This window comes from Ictidomys tridecemlineatus, chromosome 1 (assembly GCF_052094955.1).
Source record: "Ictidomys tridecemlineatus isolate mIctTri1 chromosome 1, mIctTri1.hap1, whole genome shotgun sequence".
NCBI classification, from domain to species: Eukaryota; Metazoa; Chordata; class Mammalia; order Rodentia; family Sciuridae; genus Ictidomys; species Ictidomys tridecemlineatus.
Genome location: NC_135477.1, coordinates 24,956,048 through 24,977,338, shown reverse-complemented (window position 1 = coordinate 24,977,338; position 21,291 = coordinate 24,956,048). Strand labels below are relative to the sequence as shown.

Here is a 21,291-nt window from a genome sequence, read left to right as displayed (position 1 = left end):
GATTGGTATATAACTTAATGGTAAACTGTCCATGGGTTCAATCCCCAGTAACAGAAATAAAAAATAAAAATAAATAAAATCATCCAGAATATTGTTTAAAGACATGCATCTCTAAAGTAAAAGTATAAAGCAGTGTAAGGATTTAATAACCATCAGATTTACGGCAAAAGCGAGGAGGCTATGTTTAGGAAGGATAACAAGCTTTAGTTGTACAGTTAACTCTGGGTTCTGGCTGTTATATTTGTTAAATTTTTTTTTCTTTTTGGTACCGGAGATTGAACCCAGGGACACTTAACCTCTGAGCCCATATCCCCCAATTTTTTACCCAGGGACACTTAACCTCTGAGCCCATATCCCCCAATTTTTTTTGTATTTTATTTAGAGACATGGTCTCACTGAGTTACTTAGGGCCTCGCTAAGTTGCTGAGGCTGGCTCTGAACTCTCTATCTTCTGCCTCAGCCTCCTGAGCCACTGGGATTACTGGCTAGTGCCACCACACCCAGTTATATTACTTTTATCTTACTGTAAATTAAGTATTACATATTGTTAAAAATAAAAATATATTTTATGTATGGTAGGTTGGTTGGTTTTTACAAAATTAGCAACATGCAGTCAGTCATATAATTTTTTTCCCATTTTGCGATATGTCTGAACTCTTCACATCTTTTTTGCTTTATATCTTTACACTCTTTTTTTTTTGGAAGGGGGCTATCGGAGATTGAACTCAGGGACACTCGACCACTGAGCCACATCCTCAACCCTATTTGGATTTTATTTAGAGAAAGGGCTCACTGAGTTGCTTAGCACCTTGTGTTTGATCTTCCTATCTCAGCCTCCCAAATTGCCGGGATTACAGGTGTGCACCAACATGCCCCGCTTTTTTTTTTTTTTTTGTACCTTTACACTCTGAAAGTTGCCTTATGCATAGTAGGTGGAATTTCTTTTTTCCATATCTCAGTAGCCTTATTGTTTTTACCTTCCTTGAGCTTGTTTGTCTAACTGTATCTTTTCCCCTTCTTTGTGTTTTACTGTTTTTGTCTTTCTGAGAAGGGTTTCTAAATAATGAAAAGTGGTAAGTTGGGTGTTAAAAACTCTTAGAATTTTCTATATGCTAAGAAGAAATTCTGTTTTTTAATATTTTTATATGGGAAAACAAATATCTTTTCTAAGGATTGTTCTAGGCAGCAAAGAAAACTCTTAGTATTTCAGTTGGAAGTACTTGGAAATAGTATTTCAACTTAATTTCAGAGATTGATATAAAGCAGTTTTTAAAAGCATTTACTTTCAGTCTTTTCTGCTGTTTAAGTATCTGAACTCGAGTTCTTAGAACTTTTTAAAGGTCGTGTCACTATCACTGTCCAGTTTTCTGGAGCTTACTTATTAGAATGGATGCAGTCTTTAAGTTGACATTGTGCTCATGGTTCCAGGACTGGCAGTGTTTCTCAGTGGTAGAGTGCTTGCCTAGCATTCATGGGGTCCTGGATTTGATTCCCCAGCACCACAAAAACAAACAAACAAACAAAAACAAACAACAACAACAAACAAACAACAATTCCAAATCAAATTTATCCTTCTTAATAACTTTCATTCTAATAGCCTGAACCTTCAGTGTTACTTTATTGAGTACATTTTAAAAAGACAACAAAATAAGCCAGGCATGGTAGCATATGCTTATAATCCCAGCAACTCAGGAGCCTGAGGTAGGAGGATTGATTGTCCAACCTCAGCAACAGTGAGGCACTAAGCAACTCAGTGAGACCCTTTCTCACTGATATAAAAATAGGGCTGGGAATGTGGCTCAGTGGTTGACACTTCTGAGTTCAGTCCTTGGTTACTCTCCCCCCAAAAAATATTTGAAATATTATTTTTAGCAAGTTAGCAACTGCATACTTTAAAGGCATCATAGAACTTTGGGAACAATTGACTCTGAAGAATCTGACATGCTTGCTAGAGAGTATTAAGGTGTCTTTGAGAAATTTTCTAGGTTGATAAACTTTTAGGTTTTATCTTAAACATATCTGAACCTACAGAGACCTCTAGGAGAGCCAGGTAGTTGAATTCAAACCATAAGATGGACTTAATTATCTTAGTATTACAGGTAGAAAATCTTGGTACTGAAAAGTTAAATCACATTTCTAATAATCTGATAAGGTTACTGATTTATATGTGGATATGCTCTGGGTAACCAAAATAATTTTTTAAAATCTTTTTTTTTTTTTTTTAGAGAGAGAGAGAGAATTTTATTTATTTTTTAGTTTTTTCGGCGGACACAACATCTTTTTTGTATGTGGTGCTTAGGATCGAACCCGGGCCGCACGCATGCCAGGCGAGCGCGCTACCGCTTGAGCCATATCTCCAGCCCAATTTTTAAAAATCTTTATTTTTTAGTTATAGATGGTCACAATATCTTTATTTTATTTTTATGTGGTAGTGAGGATCTAACCCAGTGCTTCACATGTGGTAGGTGAGCGCTCTACCTCTAAGTCACAACCGCATCCCTAATTTTTTTTTTTGTATAACTGGGATTTGAACCCAGGGCCTCACCCATGCTGGGCAAATGCTTTACCACTGAGCTGCATCCCCAGCCCTTTCTATTTTATTTGAGACAGGATTTGGTTAAGTTGCTCAGGCTGGTCTTAGACTTTTGAACATCTTTGCTCTGCCTCCAAAGTAACTGCACACCACCATGCCTGGCTGGTTAACCAAATATTAACCAGACATTTCTCTTAACTATCTTGGTAGGTTTGCCAGGATGGTGGATAAGAATATTTACATCATTCAAGGGGAAATTAACATTGTGGTTGGGGCCATCAAAAGAAACGCCCGATGGAGTACTCATACACCACTGGTAAGTGGGGAATGGGCAACAGAGTCTGGTTACTGATTTGTGCTGGGGAATCTGGCCCTTAGTTAAAAAAAAAGTAATTAAGTTCCTAGTCATAGTGAAAGTAATAGGAATTCAGAGTCATTCTTGATTTTAAGGATATCTCTGTTTTATTCCAACCAGCATCAAACTTATGGATTCTCTTTTTTCTATTGGACTCTACAGTAAATACCATTCTTCAAGTTATTTTTATAAACGACTTAAGCTGGTACTTGGGACTGCTTTAGTATGTCTAAAAATGTTAGAAAGATTCCTAATCTAATTCTCAAGGGTTATAATTAGATATCTTATTCATATAAATTAGTTTACTTATTGATACATAGAGTGTGACTTGGTGATGATACTCCTTACAGGGGATTTAGCAGATGTCCAAGAAGAGCAGGCTATATTTTGCCAGTTAGATTAGTAATGTTCCAAACTATCTGGCGTAAGCATGATCCTCTAAATACATATTGAGTTTTCTCACTATAAGAGATTAAGGAATAGGAAAATATGAACCATGGTTAAGTTTCTTTTCCTCCAGAAAGAAAACTTACTGGATTTTTTTGGTTAGATTCAGAGAAACAGCCCTTGATTTATCCTTTATTTTATTTTTCTTCCTTTGGCCCAATGATGATTTTTTTTCTTGACCTTTGTATTCTATAGGATGAAGAACGAGATCCTCTGCTGCATAGTTTCAGTAATCTAAAGGAGGTTTTAAACAATATAACAGGTAGGTCTCAACACCTACATAAGATTACTTATACTGGGATAGATAAAACTTGTTTTATAAATGACCATATGGTAAATATTTTAGGCTTTGTGGGTCGTATGCAACTGTGCATCTACTCAACCTGTCTTTGTACCTCAAAAGCAGCCATAGTAATACCTAGATGAATGAGTGAAATATCTTTTCTTTAAAAAGAAAAAACTTGCAAGTCAGATTTGGCCCTTGGATGCAATTGCCAATCCCTGGTTTATTGCATTGCTTTCATCCTTCAGGATCTTTCAGTCTTCCTATGTTCCCCCAATTTTTTGCCCTTTTGTTTTCTTTCTATTTTCCTAATTATAATAACTTTTATGTTATTATGTAGTATTCACATGTTTAGTATTTTCAAATTCACTTTCCCATTTATTACTCTTATTGAACTTTTATACAAATCTATGAGGGAGGCATGGCAGATATCCCCTTTTTATAAAAGAAAGTGAAGCCCAGAGAGGTTTAAAGTAATTTATTTAATCTTTAGGAGTGGAGTTAAACTAGAATTCAAGCCTCTGACACCTGGCTTAGTGTTCTTTCCCCTGTTCTGCATTGTTTTCTCTATCTATAATTAGAGGAAAATGTGTACATGAAATGCCTTATAGTGTTTGTGTTTGTATCTGGGAGGAAGTGGAAAATCTAAATACTTATGCATTTTTCATGGTGGTAGGTGTTGAATGTAGGGCTCTTGTATGTAACCTTGGAATGCTGTTATCTACTGACATATCTCAGACTTGTAACTGAATGGTGTTTAGGCTTCTACAAATTAAACAAACAATAAACAAAATTTTTCCTCCTTTCATAAAAAACATGGGAGAAGATCTGGAGAAAAATTTCTTTTACTTTCTTGAACATGGTCTGAAGTAATCTATGGTTTCCCTAAATGTTTTCTGTACAGGACAAATTTCATTGAAAGCTTGAAAAAGCTTTGGGAGCCAGCTTTAGCAACAATGAAGTGCTAAGCAACTCAGTGAGACCCTGTGTCTAAAATATAAAAAAGAGCTGAGGATGTCGCTCAGTGGTTTCAGTGTTGAGTGCTCCTGAGTTCAACCTCTGGTACTCCCCTACCCCCTCCCCCCAAAAAAAGGAAGGAAAGAAAAAGCTTTGGAAAGATTAGTCAAAAAGGACTAAATACAGAGGCTAGGGGTATAGCTCCTTGGTAGAGTGCCTGCCTAGCATTCACAAGGCCCTGGGTTCAATCCCTAGCATCACCAAAAAAAAAAAAAAAAAAAAAAAAAAGGACTAACTATAGAAAAAGTGATTATTAGCTAGTTATCAGGGTTGATGCTGCTACTGGGAATACTTGGTCCTTGTTCTTATTTTAGGACCTGTATTGTAAGTGACTTGACTATTTAAAAAATTCAACTTGCACACTTTTTAAAATTATCTTACAGATAAAATGTAAATATCCCAATTAGAAAAAAATATAATGAGTGGGGACTTATAATCTTTTTTGGTGAGTTAGAATTAAGAGTGCTATCTTTCCAATAGCTATTAGGGGGGGTTAAAACAATTTAATATAATTGGAATCACTTGATAAATATTTTATACATAGTAAAAGTTTGCTATTGTAAGTGACCATACTTGTGGTGAGTGATGCAATCCAAGGCTCATGGTCTCTACACTATTTAAAAGCTATTATTGTTGAGTCTGCTGCCTAATTTTCTTATGTTCTTGGGTTAGAAATCCTGTCAGATTATCTGCTGCTTGGAACTAGTAAACCAGAATGTATTGATGAGCCAGTTCTGTCAGTGGTACTAAGAGCATAACTGGGTGTTTCTAAGCTTTCCCCTGGTGTGAGAAGGAAGATGATAGGGTTTTCCAAGGCCAACAGCTGTGATTGATATTGAGATGGTACCTGCCAACCTTGTCTCCTAGTTCCCGGGTTTTAGCATCATTACCTGCTTGAGAAAATGACAGAGTAGACCCCAAATAGAACATTTCATGGTTTTCAGATTGGGTCTGACCCCCCACACTGTGTTGGCTCCCAGGAGCAGGTTCATGGGTCAGCTGCCCCTGTGGTCCACAGTCCATGACCAATTTTTTGTTTCTTTTACAAAAACAAACAGATTTTTTTGATTGGCAGTGTCAGGAGGATAGCTTTCCTGGAAGCTTGTTAATGGTAGAAGGCTGGGAAATGATTTTGAACTTGGAGAGATAAACTGAAGGGATTGTGTCTGTCTTACGTGACTAGTTATGGTGTACCACTTAGATTGGAGGAGGGAGGGCAGGAATTCTAGGACTTCTATCTAGTTTAACTCATGAAACTGACTTGGACTTTGTTAATTTTGGGGGGGAGATTGAATTTGTGGGGCACTCAACCACTGAGCCACATCCCCAGCTCTATTTTGTATTTTATTTAGAGACAGGGTCTCACTGAGTTGCTTAGCGCCTCGACATTACTGAGGTTGGCTTTGAACTTGAGATTTTCCTGTCAGCCTCCTGAGTTGCAGTTGTGCACCACCAAGCTCAGAGGATTTGGTCCTTTTTTTGCAAAACCTTTTTGTTCACATTTTTCTAGGCCATCTGCTGGCTCGATTGGTGAAAATATTGTTGGAAATAGATGGTTCATTGGATTTTTTTTTTTTTTTTTTTGTGCTGGGAATTAAACCCAGGGCCTTGGGCTTGCAAGACAAGCACTCTATCATTGGATGTTAATCAGATTTGTTTTCCTTTACTTGAAATCATCAGAGAATTTCTTTTTATTTCTGTGTGCGGGGATCTAACTCAGGGCCTTTTGCATGCTGGGCAAGTATTCTACCAACTGGTTACACCCCTAACCCTATTGTCAGAGGATCTTTAAGTACCTAGGTACTTCCTACTCTTTCAGGTATGTTATTTGATGATTGTGAAGGAAATAAGTTCATTGTCTCCAATAAGGTTGGTAAATCCATATCAATTATTCTCACAGATATGGACCATACTTGCAGTCAGTATTTGCCCAAACTGCATGATGAACTCAAGTTTTGTACCATTTAGAGTAATAGAATATTCTAATACTAAATCTGAAAAGAAGGTTGCAGTTGAAGAAAATAGCTGTCAAAGAGTAGTTTGTATGTATTATTTTGGATAAGACTGTAACTTACCACCGGTAAGAAAGACTGGATTGCTCTCCTTTGTTTGGTCTTTCCTGTCTTATGAATCGTTTTAAGAGGTTATTTTGAAAGAGGTAAAGCAAATGTGTGGTTTATAGAATTCTTTTGGAGTAACTAGAATTAGAATTAGAATCTGGTATTCTAGAGTTAGATAGTAGTAATGGTTGTACAACTTTGTAAATATACAAAAAGCCATAGAGTTGTATAATTTGTAAGGGTAAATTTTATAGTATATAATTTATTTTTAAATTTTTTTATGATTTTACTTATTATTTCTTTCTTTCTTTTTTTTTAATGTGGTACTAAGGATTGAACCCAGTGACTCACACATTCTAGGGGAGTGCTTTACCACTGAGTTAAAACCCCAGGCCCAGTTTATTTTATTTTTTAAAGAGTCAGGGTCTTTCAGTATATTGTCCAGGCTCACCTCGAATTTTTGGGCTTCTTTGATCCTCCTGTCTCAGCCTCATGAGTAGCTGGGATTACAAGCATGCATTACCACACCCAGCTTTATAGTTCAGTTTTTAAAACAGAAAGGTGGGCTGCAAAATTAACTGATTTGCAGTTCTTTCTCATGTGTCTGAACTCCGGTGGGAAGGCTTCGAGTGTGTATGCTGCTGTGCTTTGAACCCATTGCCCAGCAAAGGCAGCATAAGGCTCTGTTCAGCCTCCTGGCCCAGTTTGTCCTTTTATGTCTCTCTCATTAACTCAAGGAAGCACATGGCTTTTATATTTAAATTTATTCAAGCTGTAATCTTTGACATTTGAGTTAGCTTTTAGTACAGTTTTGCATTTATAGTAATATATATTATGTATTTTCTCTATCCCCAAAGAATCCGTTTTAATCTTTTCCGGATGCAAATTTCAGGCTGTCTTGTCCCATCTCCCCTCTCTTGCTCTCTTTCCCCTCCCCCCACGGAGTGTGTTTGATCAGGTGTGGCAGGAATATCCACTGTCAAGCTGCGCCCTTTATATTAGTCAATATTATCCTTCTCCCCCCTCCCTGTCTGTCTGCCCCTTTGGGCTTTCCCAGTTGATTTATAATTTTGGAATTCTCATCGGAGTCTGTAATACAGTTTGTTCATTATTTAACCAAAACCTGTTTAATGAGCAGAGAGAGGCAATGTAAATGTTAGGCATGTTGCAGTGATGTACCTTTGTGCTTCTCAGAGCGGGTGGGTAGTTAACTCTGTGCTGCCTGTAAGGCTGGGGTGACCTGAGCTTAGGGGCGGAAGGGCCACTGCTTCTTCCTTATGTCTGCCCAAGACCTATTGTGGGTTTAGATTCCAAAGACACATTTAATTTCAGTCTTCTAGCAATGTTGTAGAACTCTTGCATATTTGAGTTATGGTAAGTAATACAGTAGACCATGTGGTCAGATGTGTGGCATGAATTAGGGACATGGAAAGTAAAGTAAAATATCTGCATATTTGATACTATTCTTGGTTTTAGGTCTGAGAAGAGCAGACATTTTAGAAGAATGATTCTGACTGACCCAGACTATGGTCTTTGGTCAATTTGTTCCCAGGCTAGATAAGTCCTTGCAAGCCTTAGTGTAATTTATCCAGTATTCGTGGTGTGATTTGTGGTGTAGTCTGTGGTCATTTATTTCCAGATTTAGACTGCCTTTGTCCTTGGTCTTTGAATTTAGATCTCTACAAAGAGATTCTTTTCTGGAAACTTTGGTTTACAACTGGAAGAGAACAGTCTAAAAGTATCAGAACCAAAATTTTCTCTTATGGGATTACCTCTTACTGATATTAAAGCCTTCAGGGCCAGGCTTAAGGAAAACTTTTTAGTGGCATGTGTGTGTGTATGTGTGTCTATGTGTACGTGTGTGGCAGGGCCAGGGAGAAGTTAAGAAGTTTGCCTTTGGAGGAGTTTGCTTTTTTAGCTCTGAGAACTTAATGAATGCAAAGTGTCATTTGTCAAGATTGGGGGTATTTAGTCCTATTATAAGCACTATAGTCCTATTATAAGCACTCATCTTCTAACTTTTTGAAATCTTGTCTGGGATTCCCCAAGATGTGGATTTCTTCTGGACCTAGGTTATTGAGTTGCTTCTTACCAATACTAATTGAATATTTACTAAGTGCCCTAAGCATTTTCTTTAGATATTTAGGCATTGAGTCTGTAATGGTCAAAAAAAAAATAAAACAACAGTCAAATTTCCTAGCCTCAGATTTTACAAGACTATTGACTCACCATTCCAAATCTAACCTTTATGGACTATTCTGTATACTCGATGATCCCTATCAGGTATGGAATGAATGATAGGGGTCAGAGCAATCTACTGTTATCTTTTTTTATTCCTGCATAACAAATTGAGGAAATGGCTTATGATGATAACTTAAATGTTTTTTTTTTTTAATTTGGCTTTCTTACATAAAACTTTTATGGCCAGAATTTAGATAACCCTAAGGTTAATAATCCTGAGGGACAGCATATTTCTTTATCGTGCTTATTGGGACAGCAAGAAACGATGTACTTGAGTTTGAGAGGACCAGGTGCTAGGAGAAAGTGAATTTGTTAGGAATTTATTTAAATATAGTTTATCCTGGATAAACACACCTGTAAGGGTACAGTGTGTCTCAAGCTTTGTGAGTTCAGAATCTTAGCTATGAGGTTTGAGTCCATCAATCCTCCAGAGGTTTTCAGAGAACATTTAAACAGAGTCTGGAAGCCAACCTGGGATGAACTATAACTTAACACCTGTCTGGCCTAAGCAGAAATGAAACTGTTTAAGAATGCCTCAGACCTCAGGTTTCATTGGGAAGTTGGGAAAGTGTAGGGAGAAAAGATCTTTAGAGTCATCTTCAGGAAAAAGATTAAGAATGGGCTAGGGATGTAGCTGAGTTGGTACAGTGCTTGCCTCATATGCATAAGGCCCTGGGTTCAGTTCCCAGTACCACCAAAAATAATAGTAATAATAATAATACGTTATATATATATAAAAGTTTGTTACTGTCATCATCTTCCATATTGATTGAATGCATAGTTTCATTTATATATGTATGTATATGTATCATCATTAATCATCGTGCTTAAAAAGTTGAATGGCCTTGTCCCACTTAAAATTGAACCTATGGATTGTTCAAGTCCTAAGACTGAAAGAACCACCAAGAGTGATAAAATTTGGTAGACAAATTCTCATAAAGGGCTGAATGTTGGGAGAGGTAAGGTTGGGCAAAATATCTGTTTCCTATGCTATTTTTAACTCTTTTGGTTTATAATAATAGAAGATTTTATTTGTTTGGAGACTGTTGTCATGTTAGAGTATGATTTGATAACTGGGCATGGTAGCATGCACTGTAGTCCCAGCTATTTAGAAGGCTGAGGCAGGAAGATCAATAACGGATAGTTTGAGCAACATATCAAGACCATGCCCCCCTATTGTCCTCCCTAAAAAAAAGTGACTTGAATCTGACTCAGACTAACACTGATATCTTAGACTCTTTTTTTTTTTTTTTAAAGAGAGAGAGAGAGGAGGGAGGGAGAGGGGGAGAGAGAGAGAGAGAGAGAGAGAGAGAGAGAGAGAGAGAGAGAGAGAGAGAGAGAATTTTTAATATTTATTATTTAGTTTTTGGCAGACACAACATCTTTGTTTGTATGTGGTGCTGAGGATCGAACCCGGGCCTCACGCATGCCAGGCGAGCACGCTACCGCTTGAGCCACATCCCCAGCCCAACCTTAGACTCTTAATGTCCAAACTTTTGGACATTTCAGCAGAGTTAGAGAAAATAAAGGTATGATTTTATTTTTATTTTTTATTTTGAGATGGGGTTTTGCCAAATTACTTAGGGCTTCATTAAGTTGCTGAGTTGTTCTCAGACTTGCAATCTTCCTGTTTTAGCCTCGTAAGTCACTGGGATTACAGGCATGTGTCATGGTGCCTGGCTTTGATGATTCTTTTTCTTCTTAGTGAATACTCATATCAATAAGGTGGTTCTAAGAGGCCAGTATTTTGATCATTTTACTTTGTCATTTCTTTTTGCTGGGGCCTTCCCCAAATGACCTCTAAACCCTCCTTTTCATTTGATACTATAAACCAAGAATTTTTCCAAACATTTATCTTGTACTCAAGATTAGAAATAATGGTACCTAGTCTGGCTTCTCATGGATCCAGCTTCTTTTTTCTCTCCCTGATAACCAGACACACTTAGCCATCAGAACTAGTCTGCCAGTTAGTAGGAGGGCATATTTTCTACTACATCTGTCAGAAATGGAGTTGTGGAAAAAAGAGGAAAGGACATTCTTAACAGGTTAGCTCTCTTGGGGCTGAGGATGTGGCTCAAGCGGTAGCGCGCTTGCCTGGCATGCGTGCGGCCCGGGTTCGATCCTCAGCACCACATACAGACAAAGATGTTGTGTCCGCCAAATACTAAAAAATAAATATTAAAATTCTCTCTCCCTCTCTCTAAAAACAAAACAAAACAAAACAAAAAAACCAAAAAAACAGGTTAGCTCTCAAAAACAGGCAAAGGAACCTAATATCTTTCTAGCAGAGTTTAGTGAGTAGTATAACAGTGTGACCTGTGGTGGGTGTCAAGAGTTGTTGGTGTTGTTCTCATTGCCTTTGTGTTTTGGCTGAGCCCTGAAACTTCTCTGGGTACATGCCCAACTAGCCATGACAGCAGTCAGTTAAGGAAAAAAGAGGGAAAGCCAGCTGCTGTTTTGTTTTTAACAAGGAGCCAGGCAGAGTCCCTTTCTTTTCCGCCCACTCATATTCAGAGTAAATGCCAAAAGGGTTTCAGAAGCCAAATGTTTGAAATTCAATGTGCAGTCAGTTGTGTGTGTGTGTGTGTGTGTGTGTGTGTGTGTGTGATAATGGTGGTGGTGTAAATGGAGTATTGAATCCAGGGCCTCATGCATCCTAAGCAAGTGTTCTACCACTAAGCTACATCCTGACCCTTTTAATTTTTTTTTTTTTTTTATCTTTGCGATAGGCTCTTGTTAAATTTCTCAGGTCATCCTTGAACTTGCCATCCTCCTGCCTTAGCTTCCCCAGTAGCTGGGATCACAGGCATGTACCATCATGCCTGGCTAATGTGTTGTTTTGATTAGAAGAGATAGTGAACAGTTTGTCTCAGTCTTGCCCTGCCTCTAGCCATCTTTCTATGCTCATAGATACTTAATTGATCACCTCATTTTTTGAAATTATTTTAGTTGTAGTTGGACATAATACCTTTATTTATTTATTTTTATGTGGTGCTGAGGATTGAACCCAGCGCCTTGCATGACACTAGGTGAGCACTCCACCGCTGAGCCACAACCCCAGGTGCCCCCCCCCCCCAATCTTATTTTTTGAAGTGGTAGTGGATATGTTTTTTTCCTCTCCTGGCATTCATTGGGAGATAAAGTCAGGTATAGAACACAATGTAGATTAGATTATTTCAGCACTGATAATGTTATTTAAAAAGAGTGGTAAATACCTAGGAGTGGTGGCACATGCCTGTAATCTCAGCTTCCTCGGAGGCTGAGGTAGGAGGATCTCAAGTTTAAAGCCAGCCTCAGCAACTGATCAAAGGCCCTAAGCAACTTAGTGAGACCCTGTCTCAAAATAAAAAATAAAAAGGGCTGAGATGTGGCTCAGTGGTTAAGTGTCCCTGGGTTCAATCCCCAGTACCAAAAATCAATCAATCAATAAATAAAAAATCCCAGCCGCTCAGGAGGCCATGGCAGGAGCCTCAGCAAAATCAAGGTGCTAAGCAAATGAGGCTCTAAATAAAATACAAAATAGGGCTGGTGATGTGGCTCAGTGGTTAAGTTCCCCTGAGTTCAATCCTTGGTATCCTCCCCCAAAATTTGTAGAAAAAGAAAGAGTGATAAATGCAGAGGATTTTACTGTGTTTTGCTTCAGAATGCTCTTCGTGTTTTGCCTTGTACTGTGTTTTGCTTCAGAATGCTCTTCGTATTTTTAGGGACTTTGTTCCTTTCCTTTGTTTTTTGTAGACCCAGCAGGACTTAGATGGACAAGCACTCCTGGTTGCCTGTTGGCTGGCTTCTCACTGAATGTCTTTTCTGTAACACCAGCCTTCTGTTACCACTGTAGGTCGAGTTATGAAGGGCTGCCACATGTGCACAGATCGAAACTGACTTTTCCTTGTTCCACGCTTATTGAGCAATTACTTTCCAGTTTGTGAAACTCATATTATTGCCTTGAGTTTCTGGCCCAGTGTGAAGTGGAGGCATTCAGGAAGTGGCCTGATAGCCTGCACATCAGAGGGCAATAAATTGGCATTTGATTTGGTGGAAAGGCAGAGCCAGATGTAGTGTGGGAGCAAGAATTTTCTGTAGTTTGCCATGCAGCTTGCTTCCAGGTGTCCTGGAAATCAACTTGAAAACTGGAGACTAGGCATAGTTAATTGGGGAGGAAAAAGATCACAAGGCCTCCAGTGTTATCTGGGATGGGTCCTGGACTGGGAAAGTCCTCTAAAAGTAGAAACAAATGAGATTTCTCTGAAACTGATGGGAATTTTTTCACTTTCATTTTATTTTTTGTTTATAAGTAAAGTAAGTAACTGGCAGAAAATAAAAATAAAACTTAGGGGGCTTGGTATAACTCAGTAGAGTGCTTGCCTAGCATGTGTTGAGGCACTGGGTTTGATCCTCATCACCACATAAAAATAAAATAAGGACATTGTGTCCATATACAACTAAAAATATTTTTAAAAATTTAAAAAATAAAACTTAGGAGATTTTTTATTGGTGCATTTAATTATATATAATAGATTCATTATATCATACTTATTTATATACAGACATAATTTGCTCAATCTCATTACCCTTTACTTTCCCAACACTCTTGCTCTACTCTACCTATCTTTCTTCTATTATTATTATTGTTGTTGATATTGTTATTTTGAGATAGGGTCTTGCTGAGTTGCTCACCCTGGCCACAGACTTGCAGTCTTCCTGCCTCAACCTCCCAAGTAACTGGAATTATAGGCACATGCCTATGCACCTGACTATTAGAGTCCAGTTATTAACAAGTAGCCATGTTTGCTTTATCCATGTAGGTGTGTATTATTTTTTCATGAGTCATTTGGAAATAAGTGGCAGACATATTAACATTTGACTCCTAAATATTTAGCATTTATTCTACCTAAATGGATTCTCCTACATAGTCCTAGTACCATTAATAAATCAAAGAAATTTAATAGCAGCCTGCCAATATTACTAATATCCAGTCCATATAAAATAAAAATAAAAATTTCCCATTTGCCTTTTGTAGCTATGTTTGGTTTTATAAACCAAAACCCAAGCAAAATTCTCATTGCCTCAGATAATTATGACTCTTTACACTTTTAAAATCTTATCACAACTTTCCCCATCCTTTTTTAACTCTTGGCATTAACTTTTTGAAGCAACCAGGCCATTAACCTTGAGAAATTTGTACATTCTGGGTTTATTTTGTGTCATTGTGGTATCATTTAACTTGTTCCTCTATCCCATATATTTCCTATATACTAGAATAAGAAGCTAAATTAGATTCAGGTTAAACATTACGGGCAAGTATTCTTTATAGATACTTCATAGGTAATACTGTGTGTTTCATACGTTGTTGTTTTTGTACTGGGGATTAAACCCTGGGACATTTTGCCAGTGAGCTACATCTTCAGACTTTTTTTTTTTTTTTTGAGATTAAGTTGTTTAGGGCTTCAGCTTCCCAAGTTACTGGGATTACAAGTGTGTGTGTCATCATGGCCAGCTGTGTTTGTTTTTTGAGATGGGGATCTCACTATGTTGACCAGGCTGGTCTTGAACTCATGGGCTCAAGCAATCATCCTTTCTCAGTCTCCTGAGAAGCTGAGACTTTAGGTGTGTGCCACCAAGCCCAGCTGTGTACTTTTATATCACTACAAGAGGCACATTTTACCAGGTTGTTCTGTTATTAGTGATTTTAAGTTGCCTTACTTGCTTCTGGTGGTGCCGCTATATCTACTCATTATAAAATATACTAATTTTTTTCTTTGTAATTAGCAAGTAACCCATGAAATAATAATATGAATATCCTAATAGTCACCCATTGAAAAGTCTTTGCTTGAATTATTTATTTTACTGGGTGACTCAGAATGATGATTTTCTGTTATTCATTCTATATTTACTAGCTGAAATTCTTGCTAAGGAACTGCTTTCTCTCTTCAGTTGGAAGATAAACCATTTTCTCCTAAAAAAGGTGGGGTAAATGTTTATTTCCCTTTAATTATAAATTTTCAGAGTAGGAATTTGATGTTAATAATATTAGTGGGGTAGAGATTATAGCTCAGTGGTAGAGTCCTTGCCAAGCACGGGTGAAAAGCTAGGTTCAATCCTCAGCACCAAATAAAAATAAATAAAATAATGGTATTGTGTCCATTTACAATATATATATATATATATATATATATGGTGTGTGTGTGTGTGTGTGTGTGTGTATGTAAATAATACAATTAATTATAAGTATTAATCAGTATTATTATTTAAATTGTTTCAAGTTTGGCCAGAGAGAACCCCTTCAAACTGGTTCCCTTTTTTCTTTTTTTTTTGGTGGTGCTGGGGATTGAACCCAGGGCCTTGTGCATGCAAGGCAAGCACTCTACCAACTGAGCTATATCCCCAGCCCCCTTTTTACTTTTGACATGACCACTTAGTAATTCATTGCTTTCTGGTATAGGCAGCCAACATTAAGCAGGGGGTCGGGGAAGAAGTTATCAGTGCATCACATAAATAAGAATATTTATTGTTTTGTGAATCTTGTGTTTCAGTTTGAAATGTGTATGTTTTGGGTTGCAGTGTAAACTGTTGTTCTTTTGGTCATGGTCAAAAAAGTCAGAAAGCCTGGTAGAAAGAGTTTGTATTTATTCCAGTTCCAGCACTGGTTTGACTTTGTCTCTCTGAAATGTTATTTCTTGGGCAGGAAGACAGAGAGAGTGTTGAATCAGGGCGCCTCTCCTACCATTTTCTTGGCAGTCTGTAAAGGACTCCATGAGGTGCCATATATGCCCCCTTGACTTTTGGGAAACAGTAGGAAATCTGAGTTTCATCCCTATCTGCTTCAATCTCAGTTTCAGGAAAATAATTCTATTTAGATGGTTATTTCTGGATAACTCACCTTTTGCTAGGCAGAGAATAATTTGAGTCCATTTGAGTCATTATAGTCTTGGAGAATGTTAGAATAAATATTATTCCCCAAGGAAATAAGGATTGTAAATTTAATTATGACTGACAAGTCACTGGGATTACAGGTGTGTGCCACCACATCCAGCTCACAAATATTTCTTGAGCACTGGCTCTTTACCAGAAACTAGGTATGGAGACCTAGTTTTCAGGGGAACTGACATAGTTCCTGTTCTCATAAACTTTATGGTCTAGTGGGCTGGTGATTTGAGAAGCTCTGGAATTTGAGTGGACAACTGGGCACTGGTTTAAAGTCTGCCCAGCTTCCACATGTGACCTCAGGAAATTGTTGTATACACTGGTTTGTGGAAAGAGGTTCTAGGATGATCAGAACAACAGCAGTGGTGTTGTCTACATTGTATATCCCACCCTCATCCTCTGTCCCATCCCTGACTGCTTAGCAGTGACCATGGAAATACTATTTGTATGACAGCTTCATTAGCTACTTTAGGGTCTTTGGTGTCTTAAGGCTGATTAGTCCATTTATATTGGCCTTTGATTAATCTGTGCATTTCAGAACTGAATTGATTGTACTAAGGGGTAAGGTACATACAGTTGTACTATTAGGTAAGATAACTATGGCCGATTATCTTTTTTAAAAAATTTTTTTTAGTTGTAGATTGACACAATAATTTATTTTTATATAGTGATTAAGATCAAACCCAGTGCCTCACACATGCTAGGCAAGCGCTCTACCACTAAGCCCCATGGCTGATTATCTTTTTTATTTTTTTGGCACTGGGGATTGAATCTAGGGGTGCTTAACCAACCACTGAACCACATCCCTGCCCCCCCTTTTTACTTTTTATTTTGAAATAGATTCTCGATGAATTGCTCAGAGCCTTGCTAAATTGCTGAGGTTGGTCTTGAACTTGAGGTCTTCCTTCCTCAGCCTCTCAAGTCGCTAAGATTACAGGCATGTGCCACTGCGCCCTGTTGATTAAAAATAAAATTTACCTTTGCATTTTTGAGTCTTCTTAGCCTTGGTCTTCTGACACAATTGTTATAATTTTTAAAATCTAGGGCACAAAATAAAGATTTTAGGAACTAATTTAGCTAAGGTGCTAAAAGAATAAGGAAAGCCCTTTTCTCCAACTAGGGTCTAATGGTTTCAGTTTTAAAATAATGTTATGTGTTTTTTAGTATTTAGACCTATTGTCTTTGGCCAAGAGGTCTCATGTAAGGAAAGTAGTACCAAAACCCTTATAATGTTGGCTCCATAATTAGTAAAACATACCATCATATATTTCTCCTTTGAATCCCAGAGAAAGGACATGGAGGTAGCCCTTGGAAACCCTGGTATCTCAGAATGTCCTCTTCCTTAGGAAAGGTATTCTTAGGGTTTTTAAGGGCAGAAAGAGGGTAGTGAGGTAGTAAAGCAATTAAACAATGATTAAGATCTTCCTAAAAGGGAAAGTTGAAATTGAATATTGGACTATAATTGTATTCCACAGAAAGACCTGTGACCTGTCATTTACTTGATAGTTAATAGTATTCTGAATTTAAAGTGCAGTTCTTTTCCTCTTGCTTCTTTTTTTCTGATGTGAGTGTACATCTGAGGTGTATTGTTAATAATGATTATAGCCAAATAATTTTTTTTAATGGTACTGGGATTAAACCCAGGGGTACTCTACCACTGAACCATACCCCCAGACCTTTATATATATATTTTTTTATTTTGAGATAGAGTCTCTCTCATTAAGTCTCTAAGGCTGTCCTTGAATTTGGAATCCTTTCTGCCTTAGCCTCCCAAATTGCTGGGATTATAGGTGTTACCACTGCGCCTGGCTTGTAGCCAAATATTTTTGTGACCACTGGTCTTTTTGTGACTTTGGCTGAGGATGCCAATTTTTGGTTCAGCCTACCTAGACAGTGGTTGTAGGGAAAGTAGTCAAGGGAAAATGGACTTCTGTTATTAGAATCCAAATAGGGCTCATTAATCCTCCCAAGTGAGCCCAAGATTAGCATCTTAATCAGTCTCATTTCAAGGGTTTTAAAAACTCATTCAATTCTTTAGGTTTTATAAGGGAGAAAATCAGCAGTAGCTTCCCTTGGTAGAACTGTTTTGTATTTAGGAAATGGGTGATTCTACCAGGTTCCTAAGTGATCCTAGATAAGCCACAGGCTTAGTTGTCAACAAAAGTGGATTATGTGAATATAGTAAAGGAAAATAGAGAATGAGAAATATTTATGTTGGTAATAGTCTTCCTCCAGAAGCTCTAAAGTGAAGAAAAGTTGGCTCACTTCTCTACCAGAGGTTGTTTATTGCTGTGAGTTCAACCCCATTTCCCCAATTACCTTATTATTATTATTATTAAATGGTGTCAGTACATTTCATTAGATCAACTGATAGTGAATATTTTCAAATTTTTTATTTGGAAGTAATTTTAAGCTTACAAAAAAATTCTCCCATATGTCCTTTTTTAAAATTTTTTTTTTTAAACTTTATTTTATTTGTTTATATGGTGCTGAGGGAGGATCAAACTCAGTGCTTCATACATACTAGGCAAGTACTCTACCCCTGAGCTATAACCCCATCTCTTCCCATATGTCCTTTTGTTATTTTTAAAAATTAAAAATGGCCATACCTTTTATTTGAAATTTGATTAATAGAATATTATTGATTTGGTACTTCTAATAAATAAGACTAGTTTTATTTAATAAAGGACATAAATTTTATTTTAATAAGATTTATTCTAATTATAATCCTTAGTCGCGAATTTGCTATTTGTTTTTATTATTCTCTTTCTCATGATACACAAAGAATGTATATATCTAAAATTATTTTTTCTAAATCATTTGAGAGTGGGCTACATATGTCATGACCTTTTATTCCTTAATATGTCAGTGTATATTTTCTAAGGACAAGGATATTAATCTAAGTATAGTTATCAAGAAGTTCAACATTAATACAATAATTTACTATTTATACTCCAGTTTTATCAGTTGTCCAATAATAAAAGTTTTAGTGTTCCCAACCCCAAGGATCACCATTTATCTTGTTTCTTTAGTTTACTTTAATCTGGAATAGTTCTTCAATCTTTCTTTGCCCTTTATGACATTGACTTTTTTTTTTCAATAACTACAGGTCACTTTGATTCATCCTTATGTTCCCCTTGTATCCTCCTTCCATCCCTCCCTGCCTCCCTGCCCCCCCCCCTTTCTCATTTTGAGTTTGCCTTGTGTTTCCTCATGATTAAATTCAGGTTATGTGTGTCTGGCATGAATGAACATTCTCCTACTAACTAATCAGACTAACTATTGATATTGTATCCTTCTCAGTGTATCACATCCATTGATCACTTGGTCAAGTGTTAGCTGGTTTCTTTTTTTTTTTTTTTTCCCTTTTCCCACCCCTCCTCCCTCCCCTCTCCCATTGTCCTTCGTCTACTCCACTGAACCTTCTTTTGCTTGCCTATTAATTTATATTTGATCAGTCCTTTATATCACCCTATCTTTGCCTCCCCCTTTTCTTTAAAATACTTTAGCTTCCACATATGAAAGAAAACATTCAATCTTTGAGTTTCTGAGTTTGGTTAATTTCACTTAGCATGATATTCTCCATTTCCATTTACTTATGGCTGCCATCATTTTATTCTTTTTTATGGCTGAGTAGAACTCTGTTGTATATATACACCATAATTTTTAATCCATTCATCTATTGATGGGCATCTGGATTGATTTGCTGGTTTCTTTATAGATGTAATTTCCCCTTGGAATTAATAGGCCATTTATGGGGAAATATGTGAAGGCCATATTCTTTATTACTGCTTCCTCCAGTTTTTCATCCATTGTTGAGTATTGCCTGAAAGAATTTCAGCTTGCAGTGATGGCGGATTTTTTTTTTTTTTTTTTTAAAGAGAGAGTGAGAGAGGAGGGAGAGAGAGAGAGAGAGAGAGAATTTTTTTTTAATATAGTTTTCGGCGGACACAACATCTTTGTTGGTATGTGGTGCTGAGGATCGAACCCGGGCCGCATGCATGCCAGACGAGCGCGCTACCGCTTGAGCCACATCCCCAGCCCGTGATGGCGGATTTTGAATGGTTGCTTACAAATTTGTTTGTGTATGTGTGTTGCTGGGGATCGAACCCAGAGCCTGGAATATGCTAGGCCAGTGCTCTACCACTGAGGTATATCCCCAGCCCCAAAATATTTGTTTTTAAAAATGATTAGATTTTATGTGTGGACCCAAACTATCTTCCTATCTTGCTTGTGTTAGTTTCTCTTCCTATGACAATTTCATATCCTAAATGTCTATATTTTATGGTTTTGGTGATTCCAGTTTTGTTTTGTTTTGTTTTTAATGTAGTAATTAAAAAGAGTTGAAAATTGGAAAAGAATGTGTCCTAACTGGGGCTTGGTAATTATGACAGCATTACCAACTGTTGTTCTCCACTCAACCAACAGCATAAATGTTTTCATCTAAGCCAGACTAACAACAGTCATGTGAAGTTGACTCCCTTTTATTTTTCTCCCCCACTTCTGATTTTTGGTGGTGCTGGGGGTTGAACCCAGGGCCTCTAGCATGCTACGCACATGCTCTACTGAGGTGTACCATAAACACTCCCCCTACTTTTTTGGTTGTTGTTATAGGGATTGAACTTAGGGGTGCTTAACCACTGAGCGACATCCCCAGCCCCCACCTTTTTTTTTAATACTTATTTTTTAGTTGTAGTTAGATACAATACCTTTATTTTATTTATTTTTATGTCATGCTGAGGATCCGAACCTAGGGCCTCACACATGCCAGGTGAGTGCTCTACCACTGAGCAACAGACTCAGCCCCCGCCACCACCTTTAAAAAAATTTTTTAGTTGTATTATTTTAATTTAATGCTGAGGGTTGAACTCAGTGCCTCACACATGCTAGGCAAGTACTCTCCTACTGAGCTATAGCCCCAGTCCTCCCCAGCCCCAGCCCTCTTTTATACTTTGAGACAATGTCTCACTGAGTTGCTTAGTTCCTTGCTAATTTGCTGAGGCTGGCTTTTAACTCTTGATCCTCCTGCCTCAGCCTCCAGAGCTATTAGGATTATAAGCAGGTGCTATTGTGCCTGGCTCCTCCCCCTGCTTTTAATAAGTGAGACTGGCTGTGAATTCATGATCATATTTCACATTGTATTCCCAAATCACTTTAAAAGCTTGATTGGGGTTTGAGGTTGTAGCACAGTGGTGGCGCAGTTATCTGGTATGTGTGAGGCACTGGGTTTGATCCTCAGCACCACATAAAAATAAATAAATAAAATAAAGGTATTGTGTCCATCTACTAAAAAAAAATTTAAAAAAATTTTAGTAGATGGATACAATATTTAAAAAAAACTAAAAAAATATTTAAAAAAAAAAAGCTTGATTGGGCTCATTAAGAATTTCCACTTGGGCTGGGGATGTGGCTCAAGCAGCAGCGCGCTCGCCTG

The 21,291-nt window shown here is 37.5% G+C and overlaps 1 protein-coding gene and 1 non-coding gene across 10 annotated transcripts in view; one reads left to right on the top strand and one right to left on the bottom strand.

Moving 5' to 3' along the window:
• The window catches only part of Gbf1 (golgi brefeldin A resistant guanine nucleotide exchange factor 1), a 125,228-nt gene that overhangs the window by 8,556 nt on the left and 95,381 nt on the right, over positions 1–21,291 (top strand). For all 9 annotated transcript variants that reach the window (XM_040273642.2, XM_005333630.3, XM_078019605.1 and 6 more), the window contains exons 2-3: positions 2,744–2,849; positions 3,531–3,597. In XM_040273642.2, the coding sequence (XP_040129576.1) occupies positions 2,754–2,849; positions 3,531–3,597 (163 nt within the window). In that variant the 5' untranslated portion in view covers positions 2,744–2,753. The remainder of the gene's footprint in view (positions 1–2,743; positions 2,850–3,530; positions 3,598–21,291) is intronic.
• On the bottom strand, positions 15,247–15,319 carry Trnaa-ugc (transfer RNA alanine (anticodon UGC)). The gene has a single exon. It is a non-coding gene; the product is annotated as a tRNA-Ala (tRNA).